The sequence below is a fragment of the Pavona decussata genome, unplaced genomic scaffold, assembly GCF_977016875.1.
Source record: "Pavona decussata unplaced genomic scaffold, jaPavDecu1.1 SCAFFOLD_217, whole genome shotgun sequence".
Classification (NCBI taxonomy): Eukaryota; Metazoa; Cnidaria; class Anthozoa; order Scleractinia; family Agariciidae; genus Pavona; species Pavona decussata.
The window spans coordinates 1,746,672-1,765,000 of record NW_028145622.1 but is presented as its reverse complement, the minus strand read 5'-3'; the positions used below and the strand labels follow the sequence as shown (position 1 = coordinate 1,765,000).

Sequence of the window (18,329 nt, the reverse complement as noted above, 5' to 3'; positions counted from 1 at the left end):
ATAATAATAATAACTTTATTAATGTGTCAGTCATTTTCAGTTTCTCAGTAAAATTGAGTAGTTTCATGCGTTAGCAGGAAGGTCAGAATCATTTTGCATGATTCGCATCTGTGTATTCATATTTTTTTTTCAAGACAACACAAATGCGGATCTCACTCACATTTGACGTTTGCCGTAAACACGATTCTCATTTGTTAACCATTGACTTGTGTTTTGTTGTTCAGTTGAATAACAGCCTTCCGTCAAGGACAATTGGTCACTGCTGGGTGTTGGTTTACAGCACATTTCAACATGGCTTCTCACTCAAGACACTTTACAGGAAAATGGAGTATTATGATACTCCTGTTCTCTTGGTGGTCACAGATGATACACACCAAGTGAGTGCTGCTATTTAGGGCGGTGCCTACTTTTGTTACTGCGCATACGTTCTGTGCGCATCTCCAGATACTTGGGTTTCCTATGGGTGGTGCCTACTAATATTGGGATATTTTTGCACAGTTTAAAACTATGCAGAGAAAAGGAGAACTTTTTAATAAAAAAAAAAAAAAAGATTAGGGGTAACCATGCATTTTTTAGAGATAATCAATCTTCAATTTAGGAAAAAAATGCCATACATTGTTTAGTATTTTAGCGATTTTTAGAATAATTGTGTCTTAATTATCTCTAAAAAAAAATGCGTGGTTTAACGCCTGTTTTCTTTTAGGATTCCAATAGCCCATACTAAGATCTATTTTTCCCGCATACATGTAGTCATAAGCTGTGCGAAAATACTTCCGTATTAGGAGGCACCGACCTAAAAGAATCTTACTTAAACCTTTAAAGTGAAAATGACAAAACTCTTATATTTGCTTGATCAATGTTAATGTTGTTCCCTTATGACGTTCGAAACTAAAAAATTCCTTATCATTTTTCTTTTCCCCGTTGGAGGCATGTAAAAAGCATCGAATTTCACTACCGGTTGGGTACGATAGCTTGAAAGATGGAAGAGTGAGGATAGCAGGGGTGTGACTTCAATGCAGGAACGCTAGTCGCACGATTTCTCTATTCTTTAATTAATCCTATTGTTTTTGTGGCATTCTCGTTGCTGTAGCAGCTTCTTTAACTCCGTAGTGTCAGTGATTTTTGTTACTTGGCCTTCATAAAAATCTTAAATTTCCGTGATAAAGGTCTACACATTAGGTTCAGTTAATAAATAAAGTGTTTTGTTTCGTTTTCAGATTTTTGGTGCACTCTGCTCCTGCCCACTAAAAATTAGTGAGGGGTTTTATGGCACAGGGGAGTCATTCCTATACAAATTTGACAACAATGACGTCGAGGTATTTCTCTGCAATAATAGCTGTATCTTAATCTTAACGATAACAAAATTCGTTAATTTGATTGGCTGTCATCATTATTAATAGGACAGTGTACGCGTCATGCCTGGTGTAATTGGACAGTACGCGTCATTTGCACGCACTGTAATTGAATCATTCTCGAAACTTAACTGAACTGTTATCCTCTGTTTATTCACCAAAAAATTAAACTGTTGGCTTTTTTCGCCAAATTTTGTTAGAGTTATGATTAACTGGTAACAGGACTAGGTAGAGCCCTATTCTGTCTGTAATCATACTAGTGATTAACAAAATCGGACTCCTGCTGCCCGATCATCGATTTTGTTAATCACTCGTATGATTACAGACTGAACTGGACTCCACTCAGTCCTATTAGCATTCTTAATCGTGATGAAACAAATCATATTCTCGCTACGCGATCGTCCAATTTTTTTAACCTCTCGTATGGGATTACAGACCGAACTGGCCTCTACTCAGTCCTATTACCATTGTTAATGCACAGCTGTTGTGTGTTATTGTAGACCTACAGCTGGACTGGAGATAACAACTTTTTCATCAAAGGATCCACGGACAGCTTAGCCATTGGAAGTGGAGGGTGAGTAGGCAGATGACTGAACAGTCTGAATTGCGGGTGCTAGATGATAAAGGGGGGCTGAGGGGGTAGGGGAATCAGACACTTACGCAAAGTGAGGGGAGTACAGAGGAGAGGAAAAGGAAAAGGGTTGCCACTCCATCTCCCCCCCCCCCCCCCCCCCTTTCACACCTCTCGCTCTCCCATTGTGCTTTGTATTTGCGCACGGTCCCCTGGCCTTCCCCCTTATCTTCCTCTTTCTAGGGCTTGTCATGCAGGCTGATTACTGAGAAGAAATCGATAATTATTGACAATTATTTTTTTTTGTGAGTTCAGTGAGTTTTTTTGTTTGAGAATAGTTGCATTTTCCAGGGATGTTTATAGCTTGATATCCGGTGGGTGAGGAAACCTGTAGAAAAGCAGGGGAAAAGAGCATGTGAAGTTTCCTTCAAAATTTGCCTGTTTTCTCAAACTATGCGACCAACCAATCAACGCGCAGCCACTGGGCAGCAGCTACTGGCCTTTCTTGTGAGCAGTTATTGATTAGTGTACACTAAAATGATTCTATTTCCAGGGACGTAATTTTTTTGGCGCTTGCTGGAGACATAATTTGTTAATTCTTGTCAGCAGCAACATAAATCAGCCGTGAAATATCCTCTATGTATGAATCCTGGATTTATAGCGTAGCGCATGTTTGATATTCAGGGGCCAGATTGACGAAGCCCAGGCCCTCTTACGTTTCTATACATGCATACCCCGAAATATTTCTGTAAAGGAGTCTTTTGTTGGCACAACGAGAGGCTATTGTTACAGACAATACTTGCGATATATCTCAACTTAGAAGGCGTCTGACTTGTTTTGATTCTTTTCCTGCATTTACAGAGGAAACTTCGGTCTTTGGTTAGATGAAGATCTGTACCACGGCAGCAGTCATCCCTGTTCAACCTACAGCAATGAACAGCTGTCCGCACAAGAGGACTTCCTGTGCAGTGGACTGGAGGCACGGACGTTCATCTGACTCCCCACCTCTACCCCCTCATTACCCCCACCCCTCCCATATGGTGCGCTTTTGTCTTACAGACAGTGCTATTGGATGGGTGTGAAGTCATGAGTAGTAATGTGGTTCAGCGTGGGCTGACTGTGCTCATTATGTGATATCACTTCCACGGTGACTAAAATACACTTTAATCAAGTGAAATAAGACAGTGAGACTGAAGCAGTTTTAAAATACGCTAAATAAGCCATTGTGAAACACGATGTCAGTTCGGGGAGGCCTTAAATTGGCATTAATACTGATTGTACGGCTCGTATAGCCTGATAGAAATTTCGTGAAAAAACCAAAGTGGATGAATCGCACACCAGGAAAGGTGGTTAAAAAATGAAAGTGCCAATTCATGGCATTACTTATTTCTTAGAGTAATCCCCTTCGAATACCCCCACCCCACCCCCCCTCATCCTTACTACAGTCAACTCTCGCCTTGCGGACACCTCGATAATACGTGCAGCAGCTAAATCCGCGGCAAAAATAGAGTACAGACGTTTAACTGAAATAAATTCCCGCTTATACGGACTCTCGCTATTAAGGACACTAACTCTCGGTCTCGAGGGTGTCCGCAATAAAGGGGGTTGACTGTATTTTGATCTAGGTAACGTGTTCTTGATGAAATCTTTTCTTGCTAAAGGTTGTTTTGTTGCACCTGTTTCAAAAATTTTCTTTTTGCATTCGCCTTTAAATTTCAATTTTCAACATTGATGGGGTGTCTTCTTGATTGCAAGATTTGATTTCACTTGCTACCGAACAATGCATTTAAATTTTCTCAGATTCTTTTAACATTTTTCCCTGTTCTCAATTTTTTTTCATTTCTTATCAGTTTGATAGCATGTTGTTATTGTAAGGAAAACATACCTCTTGATCACTCTAAGGTTGGCTTGTAAATACACTTTTTTGTAGTTTTAGTGTACCGAGGTTTTGGGAGGAAGAAGGGTTTGTTGGATGTCATCAAGAGACTTCAGCAAATCACTAATACAGAGTGATCTTCGTTTGACCTTCGTTGTTTCTTTCATCTGTTACCAGTGATCTGTTACTTTTCACGCCACGTTTGTTTTCTCGCCAATGGACCACACATCGTTGTTTTGATCAATCAAATTGCTCAAAATGCAGTCACGTGAAAGAGAAATACCGTTCAATTTCTAGAAAGTTATTGAGCACCAGATGAAAACCATATGAATGTTGTGCACGGTTTTTCTTTCTTTCATTTTGTCTTTCTTTCTTTTTTCTTTCTTTCTTTCTTTCTTTCTTTCTTTCTTTCTTTCTTTCTCTTCTTTTTTTTCCCCTCAATTCTTCGCTAAACCATTAAACAACAAACGAAGTATGATGAGTTGAAGGTCAAACGACAGTCGCTCCATTAACAAAAAAAAAATAAATAAATAAATGCAAAGGGAAAAAATCAGAGTAATCGTATTCGTAGCTGGAAATTTACAGATAAACAGCAGTCTGTAAACAGGTATGAAATAAGGTAAACAAAGAATATACGTTTAGTGGTGGATATGTTAATATTTCAAGTTAAATTACTCACTTATTAAATAATTATTTAAAGAGGATGTTGATAAGAGGAAAGAAAAGGAAATAATTTTAGAATAAAAGAATTGAACAAGGTCTAGTTGCCAAATTGTTTCGTTGAATGGTGTCTTAAACTACAGCACAAGCGCGTATGTGCAACCACTTTCAGTTCGCCTGCACTCAAGTGCCAGACTTTTTTCACGAAAGAAAGGGGTGCAGCCTAGTGGTGAGGGCGCCGAACTTGTGATCCGGAGGCCAAGGTTTCAAGTCCCTCTCTCACCACAAACATTTGTTTCACAGTACCCTGTTTTCAAATTCAAGATCACTCTTTGTAAATCGCCGACTGGTTTGCCTCCTACCATTTGGGATTCTTGACAAATGTTATGTTCAATTTGTGTATTTATTAACCAACTAAGAACTTATAGTGTCCCTAATTAGCGCTACAGTGCGAAATGCTTACATAAAGGCATTTTTACAATAACTGTCCAAATTTCCGCGCGCTGATTGGCTCATAGCTTTTGTCTATAAGAGTACACACGATAAAAATGACGTCAGATGTAACGCTCGCGCTGAAAATAAAGCCAATTCCGCTCGTACTTTTTCCCTTGTTATTGTAAAAAACAAATAGACGACACTTTTTTATGGTCTATATTCTTATAGACCATAGCATGACGCCATAAAATGTCCAAAACTTGCCAGTGAAACAAATTGCCTGCGGCTCGCGGTTCCACTTGAGTTTTGAACATTTTTTGACGTCATTTTATGGGCTAGAAGTGTTTATATAATAAGCTGAATTCTACACGCATTTCGATTGGTTCTTACTTATAATCTATTGGAGGACAGTTCCGTGAGTAGAGCACTTTTTACCAAACTGGTTTCCGCACTGCCCCGATCGAGCGCAGTGTGAACAGATTTGAATGTAGTTGGTTATCATCAAAAGAAATTATTCATGGTGAGAATCATGCGAATGGGGTCACAACGTGCGCCAGTGGGAATGGTGTTGTGAGAGAAAGTACACAGGAAATGGTCACAAGCATTAATACCGTCTCTATAGACCGATTTTCAGTTGAGTGTCGAAAGTGACTGCGCGTTTACTTTGGTTTTGCGTTTATACGATCTGTGATTGGTTAACCAAATTTGCACCACTCAAGTTCTCAACCAATGAGAAACAAAACCCAAACCAATTACACCTTTGTTGTTCGCGTTTTCCCGCGCTTAGCACCAGTGACCTGTATTTGCTTCGAGTTCTGATTGGTTCATTGCACTGTTTACGTCTGTACTGATTGGCCAGAGTAATTACTTTGGTTTTGGTTTTTCGACGCTCAATTGAAAAACGCTCTAGTGGAATATTATGGTATAATGACGGAACATTAAGTGTAACTAATAATAAGTGAGGGGGTAATTAGCGATTTCATGAATTAAAGGATGAACGTGATAGCGAACGAAATAAGATCATTCTGCGTTCAGTGGGATGGCTATAAAATGAACAATAGGGCGTACTGGATTAACGGGTTCATGTACTTTAGGTAGAATGGAAAATCGTCTTGGTTTTACATCAGTTTGTATAAGGTATTGTTTTGTTTTGTTGTCGAAAAGTTTGTTTTCCTTACGCATCCTGTAAACAGCCAATACTTGCTTCATGTAACCTTTTCGGGCTGTCCCTTCTTTTTAAGAAGCGTTTATGTAGAACTAAAGAGGCCTTTCTTTGAAGACGGAGCTCTAACAGCACCAAAAGAACGTTAATGAGGTATCTCTGTTACTAGATGGCATTTTATTTAGCAACTTGACTTATATACAAAATGTTTTTGTGCTCCTTGTTTCTGATAATGGGGCAAGACATCCTTTCTTTAAATGTTAAAACGTTTACCGAAAATTAAAAGAAAAACAAAATCTTAGAAAAGAATTCTTGACAGACTCTTCAAATCTACTAACGACGAACCGAATATATCAAACAAATGCAACAATTCCGCAAGAACAACAAAAACCAAAGCTTAAATTAAACCTGACTTTTTATATGAACAAGATACTTTTATGCTTCTTGTATTTGAAAAAACGAGGCTAAAAGAATAACCCCGTCGACTACACTGAAAATGTACACTATTTATCCTCTTTGTTTAATGATAACCGTAAAATTCGATAATTACAATCTCAATGGTGATCGAAATTTAAAGTAACAGTAGAATTCAATTCACGACGAACTGTTTTCGCACGATTGACGATTAACAAACACATTCACTTGTGCAAGTTTGAAAATGCACTGCCTCTTCCTTTAATATATATACCTTGTAAGATGTAAGAACAATAACTTCCACTGTGCGAATTTTGAGAACTCCTATTGCTAGCGGTACCAAATTAACACCCCATTCTTGATTCTTTAAAGGGTAGAACGATTACCCCTGTTGATATTTTATAGAGGGTCTGCCGCCCAGGATAATTTCTCTACGGTATCTCAGTCCTTTGGTTTGGGATTTGCATAAACTCATCTTGTGATAATAAAAGAGTCTTTTTGAATCTAAAGAGACAGTTATCAATTTTGTACTGGCCAAGTTAAAGCTGCTTGTTGACTAGCTTTTGATGCAGGTCACTTTCCAAACAGACAACGAAAAGCACGCTAACTTTAATGATTTTAAAAGCAATAACTGAGTTAATGCCTTCAGTCCAAGTGATCGACTGTTCAAAATCCACTTTAATATACTGTTAAATGTACTGACGTCCGCTTTCCAACTTGCAATTCGTTAGGCATTCCTCGGACAAGGTGAGGCACCTGCAACTAACAAACAAAAAACGAATTTTAGGTTCAGTGTTCTAATCTGCTTTTTTGAACTTATAACTTACACCCTCGTGCATAACTAACAAAATGGGAAGGCATAATGATTTAACAGGATTTAAGGGATCAGGTAGTTTTCTTAAGGGAAAGTTGGTCTAACAACAACTGCACTAACGTATTGAGCTAGCCCTTAAGTCGACTTTCAGTTTTGACAAAACAATAGTGATTCTTTTCGGTTCACATCAAGACGTGGAAGCCAGCTGATGGCCTATGAAGGATGAGAAATGATCAAGAAATGAGGAGCAAAGACAGCAACTGGACTGGAATGTTTGAAGTTTATTTCCTGGGTCTCCCATACGTATTATTCAGCACAAATGGTCTTGAAAATAGAAGAAAGATCGTCGCAGTTAGTACCCAACTTAAGCAGTTGCGAATAGAAAGCCTAAAATTTTTTCAGGCTTTCTTTTCGCAACTGCTTAAGTTGCGTACTAACTTGGAGGATCTTTCTTCTATTTTCCTCTTTCATCCACAGTTCGAAATATATGTTTCACATATTCACATTCACAAATGGTCATGCCACTAAATCTGGAAAAGGAATATTAGGAATATCCACTCATCGCGTTCTTTGTTTACTATTTCGTTGTTGGAATAAACTGAATCAGTATGTTATTCTATATATTTTTCTTTCAAAAGCAGGTCTAGAATGAAAGGAACAGATTGCGGTATTTTAAAAGAATTGTCTTATAACAATGTACCCTTTAGGTCTATTGTCACAGAACAGTAAGCATTTCCGACAGAATGGGAAAGTTTTCTAATTAAATAATGCATTCAGCGCCCGTAAAAATATAATTCAATGTTCAAACCAACCTTTACTTTTGAAAATCAAACGTCACGTTATCTCCAATCAGCATGAAAGGCGCCCAGTCCCTCACATAAGAATAGCCGTTATTTCTCATCCACTTCATGGCCTGGTGAAGAGATTCACTGGCACTTTCTCCACGAACAAGGTGCTAATAGAAACGACTCATTAATTTCTTTGTTGCTTCGTCTGGTAGAGGCCACAGAGCCGCTAACACTGAGCGTGCACCAGATCCTAAGAAAGCTCGAGCGATTCCAACAACTCCCTCAGCTCTAACCTGTCCTTGTGCACTGTGACAACAGCTGAGTACTACAAGTTTTGCACGCAGTTGAACTTGTGAAATGTCATTCATTGTCAAAAGGTAGTCTTTCTCGGTTGGAATTCCGTTAATGGGGTATTGAGGAGCAAGAGCAATTTCTCCTCTTTCTGCATCACCATGAGCAGCAAAATGAATCAGACTTACAGAGGGTATGCTCTGAAGAACCGCTTCCTTAGTCGCTTGCTTTCCTAACAAAGGCTTAACTCCGATCAGTTCTCCTATCATCTACGCTTCCTCTTTTGCAGCGGGCAAACGACAAAGGACCCCAAGGCTTCCCTTGTAGGACACGTCCCTTACGTCTGGCTCGCCCACTATCAGTGCTCCGGTCTGACTGTGATAGTCTGCTGGGCTGTCCTGAATGAGCCCAAGAGTCGTTAGAGAAGGAGCAATTCGGATCCTGTAATCCTCCGATAAGTAACTTCCACTTTCATCCGTTAAAGCTGCAAATGGGACTTTGTACAAGGCGGGATCAGGAACAATGATGAGTTCAGGTTGGTCAAGAACGTCGGCCACAGGAGCGATGATCATTCTGTAACGCTCGGCTAGGGTGGGAAGGGGTTGTAGGTTTTCCTCTTCTTCTTCCTCTACTGGGCGGTAAACTGCCAACCTTCCTTCCTTAGCTGATTCAAGTGCTGAGTCGCTTTCTATTAGAGACGATAGTGATCGGTCTTCGCAGTGTTCTTGCGGGAGAACTTTAAATCTTCTAAAGCTTTCTTCACTGAAAACTTGATCAACATCTCTTATCATTGCCTTGGAAACAAAACATTCGTTGACGTCAATTCTACGAAAATGTATTGGTTTGTTCCCTTCAAGGACCCACAAGAACATATCTGGACCACAATGTGAAATGTATAGACAACTACAGTTACTTTGTTTCTTCAAGATCCTTTCAATATCAGCCCACGACGGCGGATCGGCTGATGTTTGTTTTTGAGCAGATAGTAGACCCGAAATCAAGTCTGCCAGAGCTCTGGCTCGTTCACGCTCTACAACACAAAGAGCCTCTTTCGTTTGTCGACTTATGCAAAACTCTGCAACGAGAAAACGATAATATAAGGTGTAGTGGTCTGAAATGGATACCTTGTAGTGGTCATTTTGTCCAAGAAAGCGTCGCCTTTTCTCCAACTTGTCAATGCCTGCAAGGAGATTCGAAACGAACTCGTGATCTAAGCGGTCTACGTTTTCTTCTTATGTCGACTGTTTCTAACGCAATGCTCAGTGACTTCTTATAAAGCTCTTTTGCTTTGTTATATTTACTTTGAATTGCACATAATTTTGCTAGGCGACAGGTTACCTTGCCTTCTTCGGTTCTTAAGCCGAGGCGGCGATGAATATCCAGAAGTTTTGTAAGACATTCTTTCTCATTTGTGAGATCGTTTAGACAGCCATATGCTATACTCATAACAGTGTATATGCACATGTATACGGGGACAAAGTTTTCCTGCGCTGTGTTGTTTAAGAGCATCAAAACTTCCTTGCTCAACTTAATAGATTGTAAAACTCGACTTGTGTTGAGAAGAAAACGGGCGACGAAGAGACCAATATTGAGGGTCCTGATAAATTCGTCTGTGTTGTCCATGAAGTCTAAACTAAACACCAGAGAAAGAACAGAAAAGCACACGTCAAGTAGTCTGGGATTGTTGCTGTTGTTGTTGTTTTTTTTTCATACTGGCAAACGAAAGTTGAGGGGCAACCCTAATTTCTAAAAGCGACCATTAAGGACGTCAGTTTTAGGGCGCGTAAAATTCGTACTGGAGTACAAGTCAGAAGACTTGAGGCCTGTACTAGTCTGCCGCCTCTTTTCAGTTTTGCATTGTTCGCAGTGCAGCTCGAGTAGCGGTGGTTTCTTATTATTATCCTTTGCGTACAATTGGTCGCTAACGAACTGAGACAAAATTAGAAGGATTTGTATGGAGTCATCGGGGCATAACAGAGCTAATATCTCGTCCCCAAATCGCAATAAGATGCTGTTTTTTGGCAATTAGGCATTTTTCATCAAACTCTTTCCGAGTATACTAACAAATCCCATAATTTCATAAATTTAGTTTTAGTGACGTCATCCCTTTAGGACTATGGTGGCGAAAAAAAGTTCTTTTATTGGACGCACCAAGCACTAAGAACTCAAGACACAAAGCGCTTTAAAGTCGAATTAAAGGCTCCTGTGAGCCAACTCGTGAATGCAGATGACAGTTCAGTAATTGAAATTAAGACGGCTACGGACACTTCCTTGAAAGCTAAAAGAAATGATATCTTTGCCCCATAATGTAACGTTTTACATTATCGTTTTGGTCCTCGTGCCTGGCTTTGCGCTGAGCCCACCCATAAAAACCGCCAGCTACGCAGGCTACTTTGCTCGAGCTGATCTCACAAGGGGAAATCTGTTGAACAAAGTGTCGCACTACATTTCATGCCCGGCCTAAATGCGTGAAATTTTTCCTTTGGAGTTCAGTCCACGCAATCTTGAAGTAAAAATAATTTGAAATATGACTAACTTTTGCTAAATAAGAATTATTTCAATGAGAGCTAGTTGTCGTATGGATTTTGCTTTATTTATATTCAATGAACCGCACTGAAAAGGTTTTGATCCTGTACATATGCATTTCAATAAATTCTCCACGGTATGTTTTAAACAGTTGATCAAAATTCATCGACCACGTCCTTTTGCTTTCCCAACGGAAGTTGCGAAAACGAAATATTTTTTCCCTTTCAAACCTCTATGAAAGCTGAAGAGATCAAAAATTGTTCATTTCACCAGAAATTTGCACAATTTTGTTTACGACGTCACTGATGCGTGACATGGCACGTTCCGCTTTCGCGTGAAAACTGACAGCAAAACTCGTTTTTTTAGCAAACTAATCTACTTGATATAATACTTTTGTATGTGAAGCAAAAATATGATGAAAGATGTCGAGTTTTCATGTATGCAAAAAGTTATGATGAGCAGTGAACTTATCAGTTAAGAGTGCTTCTATCAGCCAGACTTTTCTGGCGGGAAATATTTTCACGTAAATGCTCTGGTTTATTCAGAGAGCTTACAGACAGTCCACTAATTGAATTTTTAAATTAAATTATTTTTTAATTCAATTATTGTTAAATTCAATTATTTTTACATTCTGAAAAGACACCGCAATTTGTGGCAAAAAATGAAAAGACCTATAACTTTGCTCAGATTCAACGAAAAATCTCCATTCTTTCACGAAAATGATTGTCAAATTATTCTCTACAGTTTGAATGAGAATATCCTGACGCGCCGTGAACAGAAAATTTTCGCGTGTTTTTTCTACTTATTGAATTTTTCAGTTCAATTATTTTTAATTTCTCGAAAGACATCGCAATTTTTGGAAAAAAAAAACGAAAAGACCTATAACTTTGCTCAGATTCAACGAAAAATCTCCATTCTTACACTAAAATGATTGTCAAATTATTCTCTACAGATTGAATGAGGATATCCTGACGCGCCGTAAACAGAAAATTTTCGCGTGTTTTCTTCCACTAATTGAATTTAAAACTCATTCACTGCGCATGCCCGAAAGATAAGGACAGAACCGAACGACCAAGCAAAAGCCCACTTGGTTAAGTATAACCAAGGCGCAGAACCATCGACACATTGTTGCAATGCTAAGCCGGGTCCCTGTAACGGCGTGAAACCAGTCTTGGTATTCATCTACATAGAGTTCCAGCCTTGCTCCTTATCATCGCCTCTAAAACTTTGTTTTCTCTATCTGTTCCAATACCAGGCAAAGAAAAGTTTATTCTAGCATATATTGTTCAAGATATTGTTCAAGAAACCACAACATAAACAAAACAAACACTAGCTTACAAGATAAGATTCTTTGCCGTCCTTTTCTTCTCTTTTGGTTCACCTCGCGACGTTGCCGATACAATCTACGGATTTTGAAACAAAGGCAGTATCGAGCTCGCGTACAAATATTGGTGATAAATCACCCGCCACCTCAAGTCTTCGTGCAGAATCTTCATGATTTTGCGAGTTCATCTATGAGCTTAGTAACCTCTCGGTCAATTCATGACCGTCGAATCGTGCTGTCGAATCATGTAAAAAAAAAATAATAATAAAAAAATCCGGGTCTATACACAGCAATAAAATTAGCTGTAACCTTATACCTTGTATGTAAGTTGCAAAAAAAAAAAAATAATAATAATAATAATAGTCATTTCTCTAGGTTCCAAAGGTTCTGCGAGTTCTGCAGGTTCCGCGGTTCCGCGGTCTGCAGTTCCTTAGATTAGTGCCACCCGCAAATTAGTCGACGTCCTATATAATAAGTAATAATGAGCACCAGATTAATTAATGTCTTCTTTCTATTAACGAATTTGAATGAAATACAGGTTACCGAATATATTATGTCCTCTTTAAGTCGGTGGATTCTACTGTCACTCGCTACAGAAGGATTTCTCGTATTCCAGATCTTCTCTTCAGTTCTTGATTTCAGAGCGCGTGTATAATTCGCATGCCAGTCAGTCAACAAAAAATAAACCTCTTTAAGTTGCTCTTTACGTACGCAAAGATTAACGCTAAGGCCGGTTATATATACAAAAGGCATACAACAAAATAAACTTTGAAAATATTTCTACTTACCACGATGCCTCTCACACCTCACAAATCGTCGCAATCGAGAATGAAGGGAATTCACACAGCAACGGAAAACGACGTTTTGTCAGAACAAGTTGACGATCGAAAACAAAAGCTTCAAAACTTTTAAAAAGAGCACATTAATCTCGAAAACGAAGCAGCTGAGACTCGAAAATGAAACGTTCATTGCTAATTCAGGTTTTTAAATACAGCTATTTCAATTAACGTTGTTGGATCAAAGCTTAAAGCTTAAAGACATCTGAAAGTGGCTGCTACCTTCTCCATTTGATATCCTTACATTTCTTTCGTACTAATGGCTCGCCATCGTATATCTTTACTGAACAGAAGAGGCATAGCTGATTTTGATGAACTTATCAATAAAAAACATCCACAGAATCTTGAGGTCTTGTCTTGTGGCTTTATACTTTTATCCGACAATGTTAATTGAAATAGCTGTATCAAATCAGATTAAATGCACAAATTTAATATGAGGCTTAGGCCTAAATTCCTTGCTGAAAAAAAATATATTGGGTGGGGTGGTTTAACTTTGTAAGTATTTACGTAGCGTTAACTATAGTATCTACTTGATAGCAATAATTAATAGAAGAAGATAGGATTATGGAGGTCGTCTGTTGCCACGTGACCTTTCAGGATTATTTTTAAAATTTAAAATCAAAATGAGAACGCTTTTTATTCCTTCCTGGAGGCTCTGTGAGGGATAAACGATAAAATTAAACGCCGAAACCTCGATATTACCAGTTGTTTATTCCAAACACTCCTTCAACACTTTTTCAACAGAAAGAGAGAGGTTCGCTAGGGAAAAAGAAAACAGGAAAACTTATAAATATATAGCAAAAAAATAACGTGAACCGGGAACGAATAGAAAAGTCCAAGCAGAATAAATCTTACCGAATGTTTGGTAATAGCAAGCGGAAAACACGTTGACAACTTGATCTGAAATTTACAACATCAACTGAAGGAGCTGAGAAAACTAGCAACTAAATTTCTTGCGCTTGCATTGCATATATATGTATATACGTATCTGTACTAGTTAGTCCCTTAAGGACACGAAATAACGAAAAACTATAAGCTAAGTACAAGTGATGCGAACACGGATGCAAAACAAACAAAGTTGTAAAAAAAATGTCAAGCAGTTTAAAATAACTGTCCGCAACAGGCTTCAACAAACTTTATACAATTTAGAATATTACTTACATAAAACTTTCAAATAACTTAAAATTTAAGGTGCTAAAAAATCAACGATTTTATAACGGACTTAGTACTAGTACAAAATATCATTTATTTTCAGAACTTAGGAAATTATTTTAAATTATTACAGTCAAATATGTATTAAGAGGACACCCTCCGGACCTTTCCTATAGTGTCCGCTTAATACCGGTTGTCAGCTGAAAACAGGTTTCCTTAGAATTCGTCTTTAAAGGGTCACTGCTATTAATATTCCTCAGTATTAAAAGGCTCTGGAAGGACCAAATACCATTCTTGTGACCGTATACGACTGTCCTTTGCTTTATTAGAAGATTTAAAGCGTAACAGTATCTATATTGGTTGAATTATATTATGTAAAGGTTCACACAACTAAGACAAGAATAAAAATTCTACGCAAATACAATGGAATAAATGAAATGTCGCGTTTCTGTGGTTCGTGTAGTAGGCTGGCGAGAATATTTTGCATATGTAGACCGCAACAGAACACTCTATGAGAAAAAGGCAAAACAAAGCGTTAACTTGTGTCTTCTTCAGTTCTAAAGCCTAATTATTTAAACTAAGTCATTAGCTTAACCGATAGCCAGTGAAAGGTCGTCCCTTCTATGATAGCGAGAATACTCACTCCAGTAGCATATCTGTTAGTCACATACTGTAAGGCAAGCTATTTTGCGCCTAGCTAGTTCATGCTCTTCACCCGAGTTGCTATCCAGGTGTACTTGCTCTGCTGGAGTTAATTCTACAAAGATGTGACAACTCTTTTGACGCCAAAGTTAAATGATCGAGCAAAAACATGCATCCTTTTTGCAGTGTCCGTTTTATACAAGTTTCTAACAATAGAAATCTGCACCATAAAAGTCAACTTTAAGGTGTCCGCGTCCGCTAAATAGAGGTGTCCGTTGAATACAGGTTCTCTCTACACTTAATGTGAGAGAGTTAGTGAATACACGCGTCAAGTAGAATTACACAAATGGCCTAAAAAGCAGCCGACACGGGAGTGTAAGTAATTTGACGAAAGGTGCAACATCAGGCGCCGGAATCAAATCTTGCGAATCTTGCGAATCAAATCTTGTTCAGTACCACGGAACCATTATTTTAGGTGAACAACTAAATAAGTTGTAGGTTTCAATGGCCCTGAATTGTCAATTTGTCAAACTTTGATCGGCGTTCGTGCAAAAGTTCTGCTAAATCCTAAAGATTTAAAACCGTACACCTAAAAATCAATGACTGAACTGTCTTTTGTCAAGTATCAAAAAATTTGAGTTACAACCGGTAAGCTTTTTTTCTCACTCAATTTGGATTATTTTATACTTTTGCGTGATAGAGAAACGTGTGTCTACATCATCCGAGCTTAGTTCGCTCACAAACGAGCAGAGAAGAAAATAATTACTATGTTTTGACTGAGGAAGAATCATTATATACTAAAGAAAGATTCAAAGCTATGTAAATGTGTGTGTAGCGTGAAGCTGAAAAGTGTAAAATTTCGTATTCCCTCTTGGTGACAACCAAGCTTGCCGTAGGATGACCATTTTTAAGGTGTTCTGCCGTTATAAGGAATATTTCAAAAAACTAACCTCATATCCTTCGGCTTACTTACCTAGCCCTTCAAATTGACAAAGTATGAGCGAAATGGATTTTTTGACCGTGGCCACGATTTCTTTGATTTTTAGCAGTACTGAAGCCCCTAGTGGACAGAAGGAAATAATTATAAATGGCTCAGTATTCACAGGAGAGTTTAAAGGGACACAGTCACCTGGTGCACACGCGCATTAGATACCATTTCTTAGCTGATTTCCATATCACACTTCATCGCACGTCTCGCACTGAGAAGCGCATCCTTTGAAAAATCTAAACAAATCTTGTCGAGTCGAAGTATTTGCCAGTCAAAATTGTTATAGTGATTATAGACCTAATGTCACATTAGAACACTCCTTTCCTTGATACCATGGATAATTTACTGATGGACTTGTCCAGAGAAAGCCAAACGTCGACGAATACCTACCTCTGAAGTCGAAGAATCATTTAATATCCGGTCGTGTGAAAAATTATTTTAGCTGTTTCTACGTTTCACAGTGTTTGTATGAGAAGCAAACTGAGTTCAAATATTACAGAATATGTCAATTTTAAAACGTAGCAAATCGACTGGGCTTAACTAGGGAATACCCCGCTGCAGTGTAGTGAAACTACTTTGTAGCGAAACGACCGGTAAGCTTTATTTCTGCTTTCAATCATATATTTTGCTTTTATAATTTCGCCGGTTTCTACAGCTTCTCCACTATCTTAATTTTAGGAACCAAATCCATGTCATTGCAAGAACGCTTGCTCGACCCATAGAAAACAAGGCTCTATTAAAGGTTGTCGACTGTGTACCGAAGCTTGTCTTCGTCTGAGCTCCAAACCAAGCAGCCATGACGCGAAGTTCGAATCGTTTACGAAGATTCCCTCCGCAGGAACCTTTCGCCAGGTTGAGAAAATGCGATTTTACAAATATATATCATGATGATTTGTTCTCCAATGTTTTTGATTGATTTTTCTTGTTATTTTAGTCGACCCAGGCGATTTCTTCCACCCAGTGCCTTCACGTTTCCCACCTCTTCTTTTCATGTTCCGTTGGAGACGCGATCCATACTGTTTTTAATCAAATATGATAAAATAATATCACAGGATGAGCAAAAGCATACTCAGAAACAGGTTTTCAGTAAAATGATTGAAAATCCAATGAAACACTGAGAAGATTGAAGCGGATTTCTGGATGTATTCGACGCGTACTTTTGATTTCGGGTTGAGGTAGACGTTTTTCAAATTGACAAAACTAGTGTCCAGGTCAGCGCGGTCACGAGGAAAAGATAGGAGAATTTGTGCCATGATATTAGGGGTTAAAGGGTTAATAAAAGAAGGACTAGAGGGGAACTAAACCCATGTTCAGGGATCATACAGCTTCTTGGATTCCTGAAAAAAAGTGTGAACGTTGATCTGCAAACTAGTTTTTCCAACCTGGAAAAATGTATGAAAAAAAAGATAAAAGTCTGAAAAATGGTAAAAATGTCTTGAGATTTCAAAGTTAGCTGCAACAAGTGCTTAATTGCTAAATGAAACCTTTGTTATCCAGTCGAATCTCAAAATTGTTCATGTTCTGGGAGTGTAATTTGACTGATGACCGTCAGTCTGGATAAAGAAATGAATGGTCTGATAAAAATAGAGAAAACGACCTTGAATTTGGCGTATATATAAATAGACGATATTGTACGGCGGCACGAAGATATGAATTTATTTTCGAGTGTTTAAAACAATATTGTACTTGCTACGCTCGTTCGGAACATTGTTTTTTACCACTCGAAAATAAAATTCATTCCTTCCCGCCGCCGTGACATACGCACAAGCTACGCACAAGTCACATCTCTTTAGCTTTATTCAAAACTTTGTTACTTCAATATTATAAAAAGGCTTTGAACTTGTACGACGCTGACGACATTAGAACTTGGAGAACAATCTGTCCTAGGTGTAACACAGCGAGGTCTCTCCTATGCTCGCCAACGTGCTGCTTCTAGCAATTTGGTCTCCCGCCTTGTCTCCTCTAGTTTTATGCTTACATATTAGTAGTTTTAGTTATTAAGCATTTTTTTTATATAAATAATTAACAAGGGATCCGCTGTAATTGGTTACGCTGTAGTGGTTTCCCTGCCTAACTATTATATCTTTGGTATTTTTCTTTTTGTTTTTATTGTTTGTTTCCATTCTGTTTGTATTTTAGTTAGGCGAAGCTAAATAAATAAATACAGTATCCTCTATGTATGAACCCTGGATGTACAGCCTAGCGCATGTTTGATATTTGGGGCCCTCTTAAGTTTTTAAAAATGTGTATCTCAAATATTTCTGTAAAGGAGCCTTTTGTTGGCACAACGACAGGCTATTGTTGCAAACAACACTTGTGATACATCTCAACTTTGAAGAAGTCTGACTTGTTTTCTTGTCCTGTATTTCTAGTGGAAACTTCGGTCTTTGGTTAGATGGAGATCTGTATCACGGCAGCAGTCATCCCAGTTCATCCTACAGCAATGAACAGCTGTCCGCACAAGAGGACTTCCTCTGCAGTGGACTGGAGGCATGGAC

The 18,329-nt window shown here is 38.5% G+C and overlaps 2 protein-coding genes across 44 annotated transcripts in view; one reads left to right on the top strand and one right to left on the bottom strand.

Annotated features, from left to right (window-relative positions):
• LOC146459758 (cubilin-like) overlaps window positions 1–18,329 on the bottom strand; it is a 407,624-nt gene that overhangs the window by 266,818 nt on the left and 122,477 nt on the right. The gene's annotated exons all lie outside the window — the stretch shown is intronic.
• The window catches only part of LOC146459763 (oxidation resistance protein 1-like), a 354,795-nt gene that overhangs the window by 321,349 nt on the left and 15,117 nt on the right, over window positions 1–18,329 (top strand). Inside the window, exons 14-17 of one of the 2 annotated variants that reach the window (XM_085089003.1) lie at window positions 225–377; window positions 1,218–1,316; window positions 1,853–1,926; window positions 2,785–4,558. In XM_085089003.1, the coding sequence (XP_084945129.1) occupies window positions 225–377; window positions 1,218–1,316; window positions 1,853–1,926; window positions 2,785–2,920 (462 nt within the window). In that variant the 3' untranslated portion in view covers window positions 2,921–4,558. Of the gene's footprint in view, window positions 1–224; window positions 378–1,217; window positions 1,317–1,852; window positions 1,927–2,784; window positions 4,559–18,329 lie in introns of those variants that run through there. The other variant, XM_085089004.1, reaches the window with a different exon arrangement.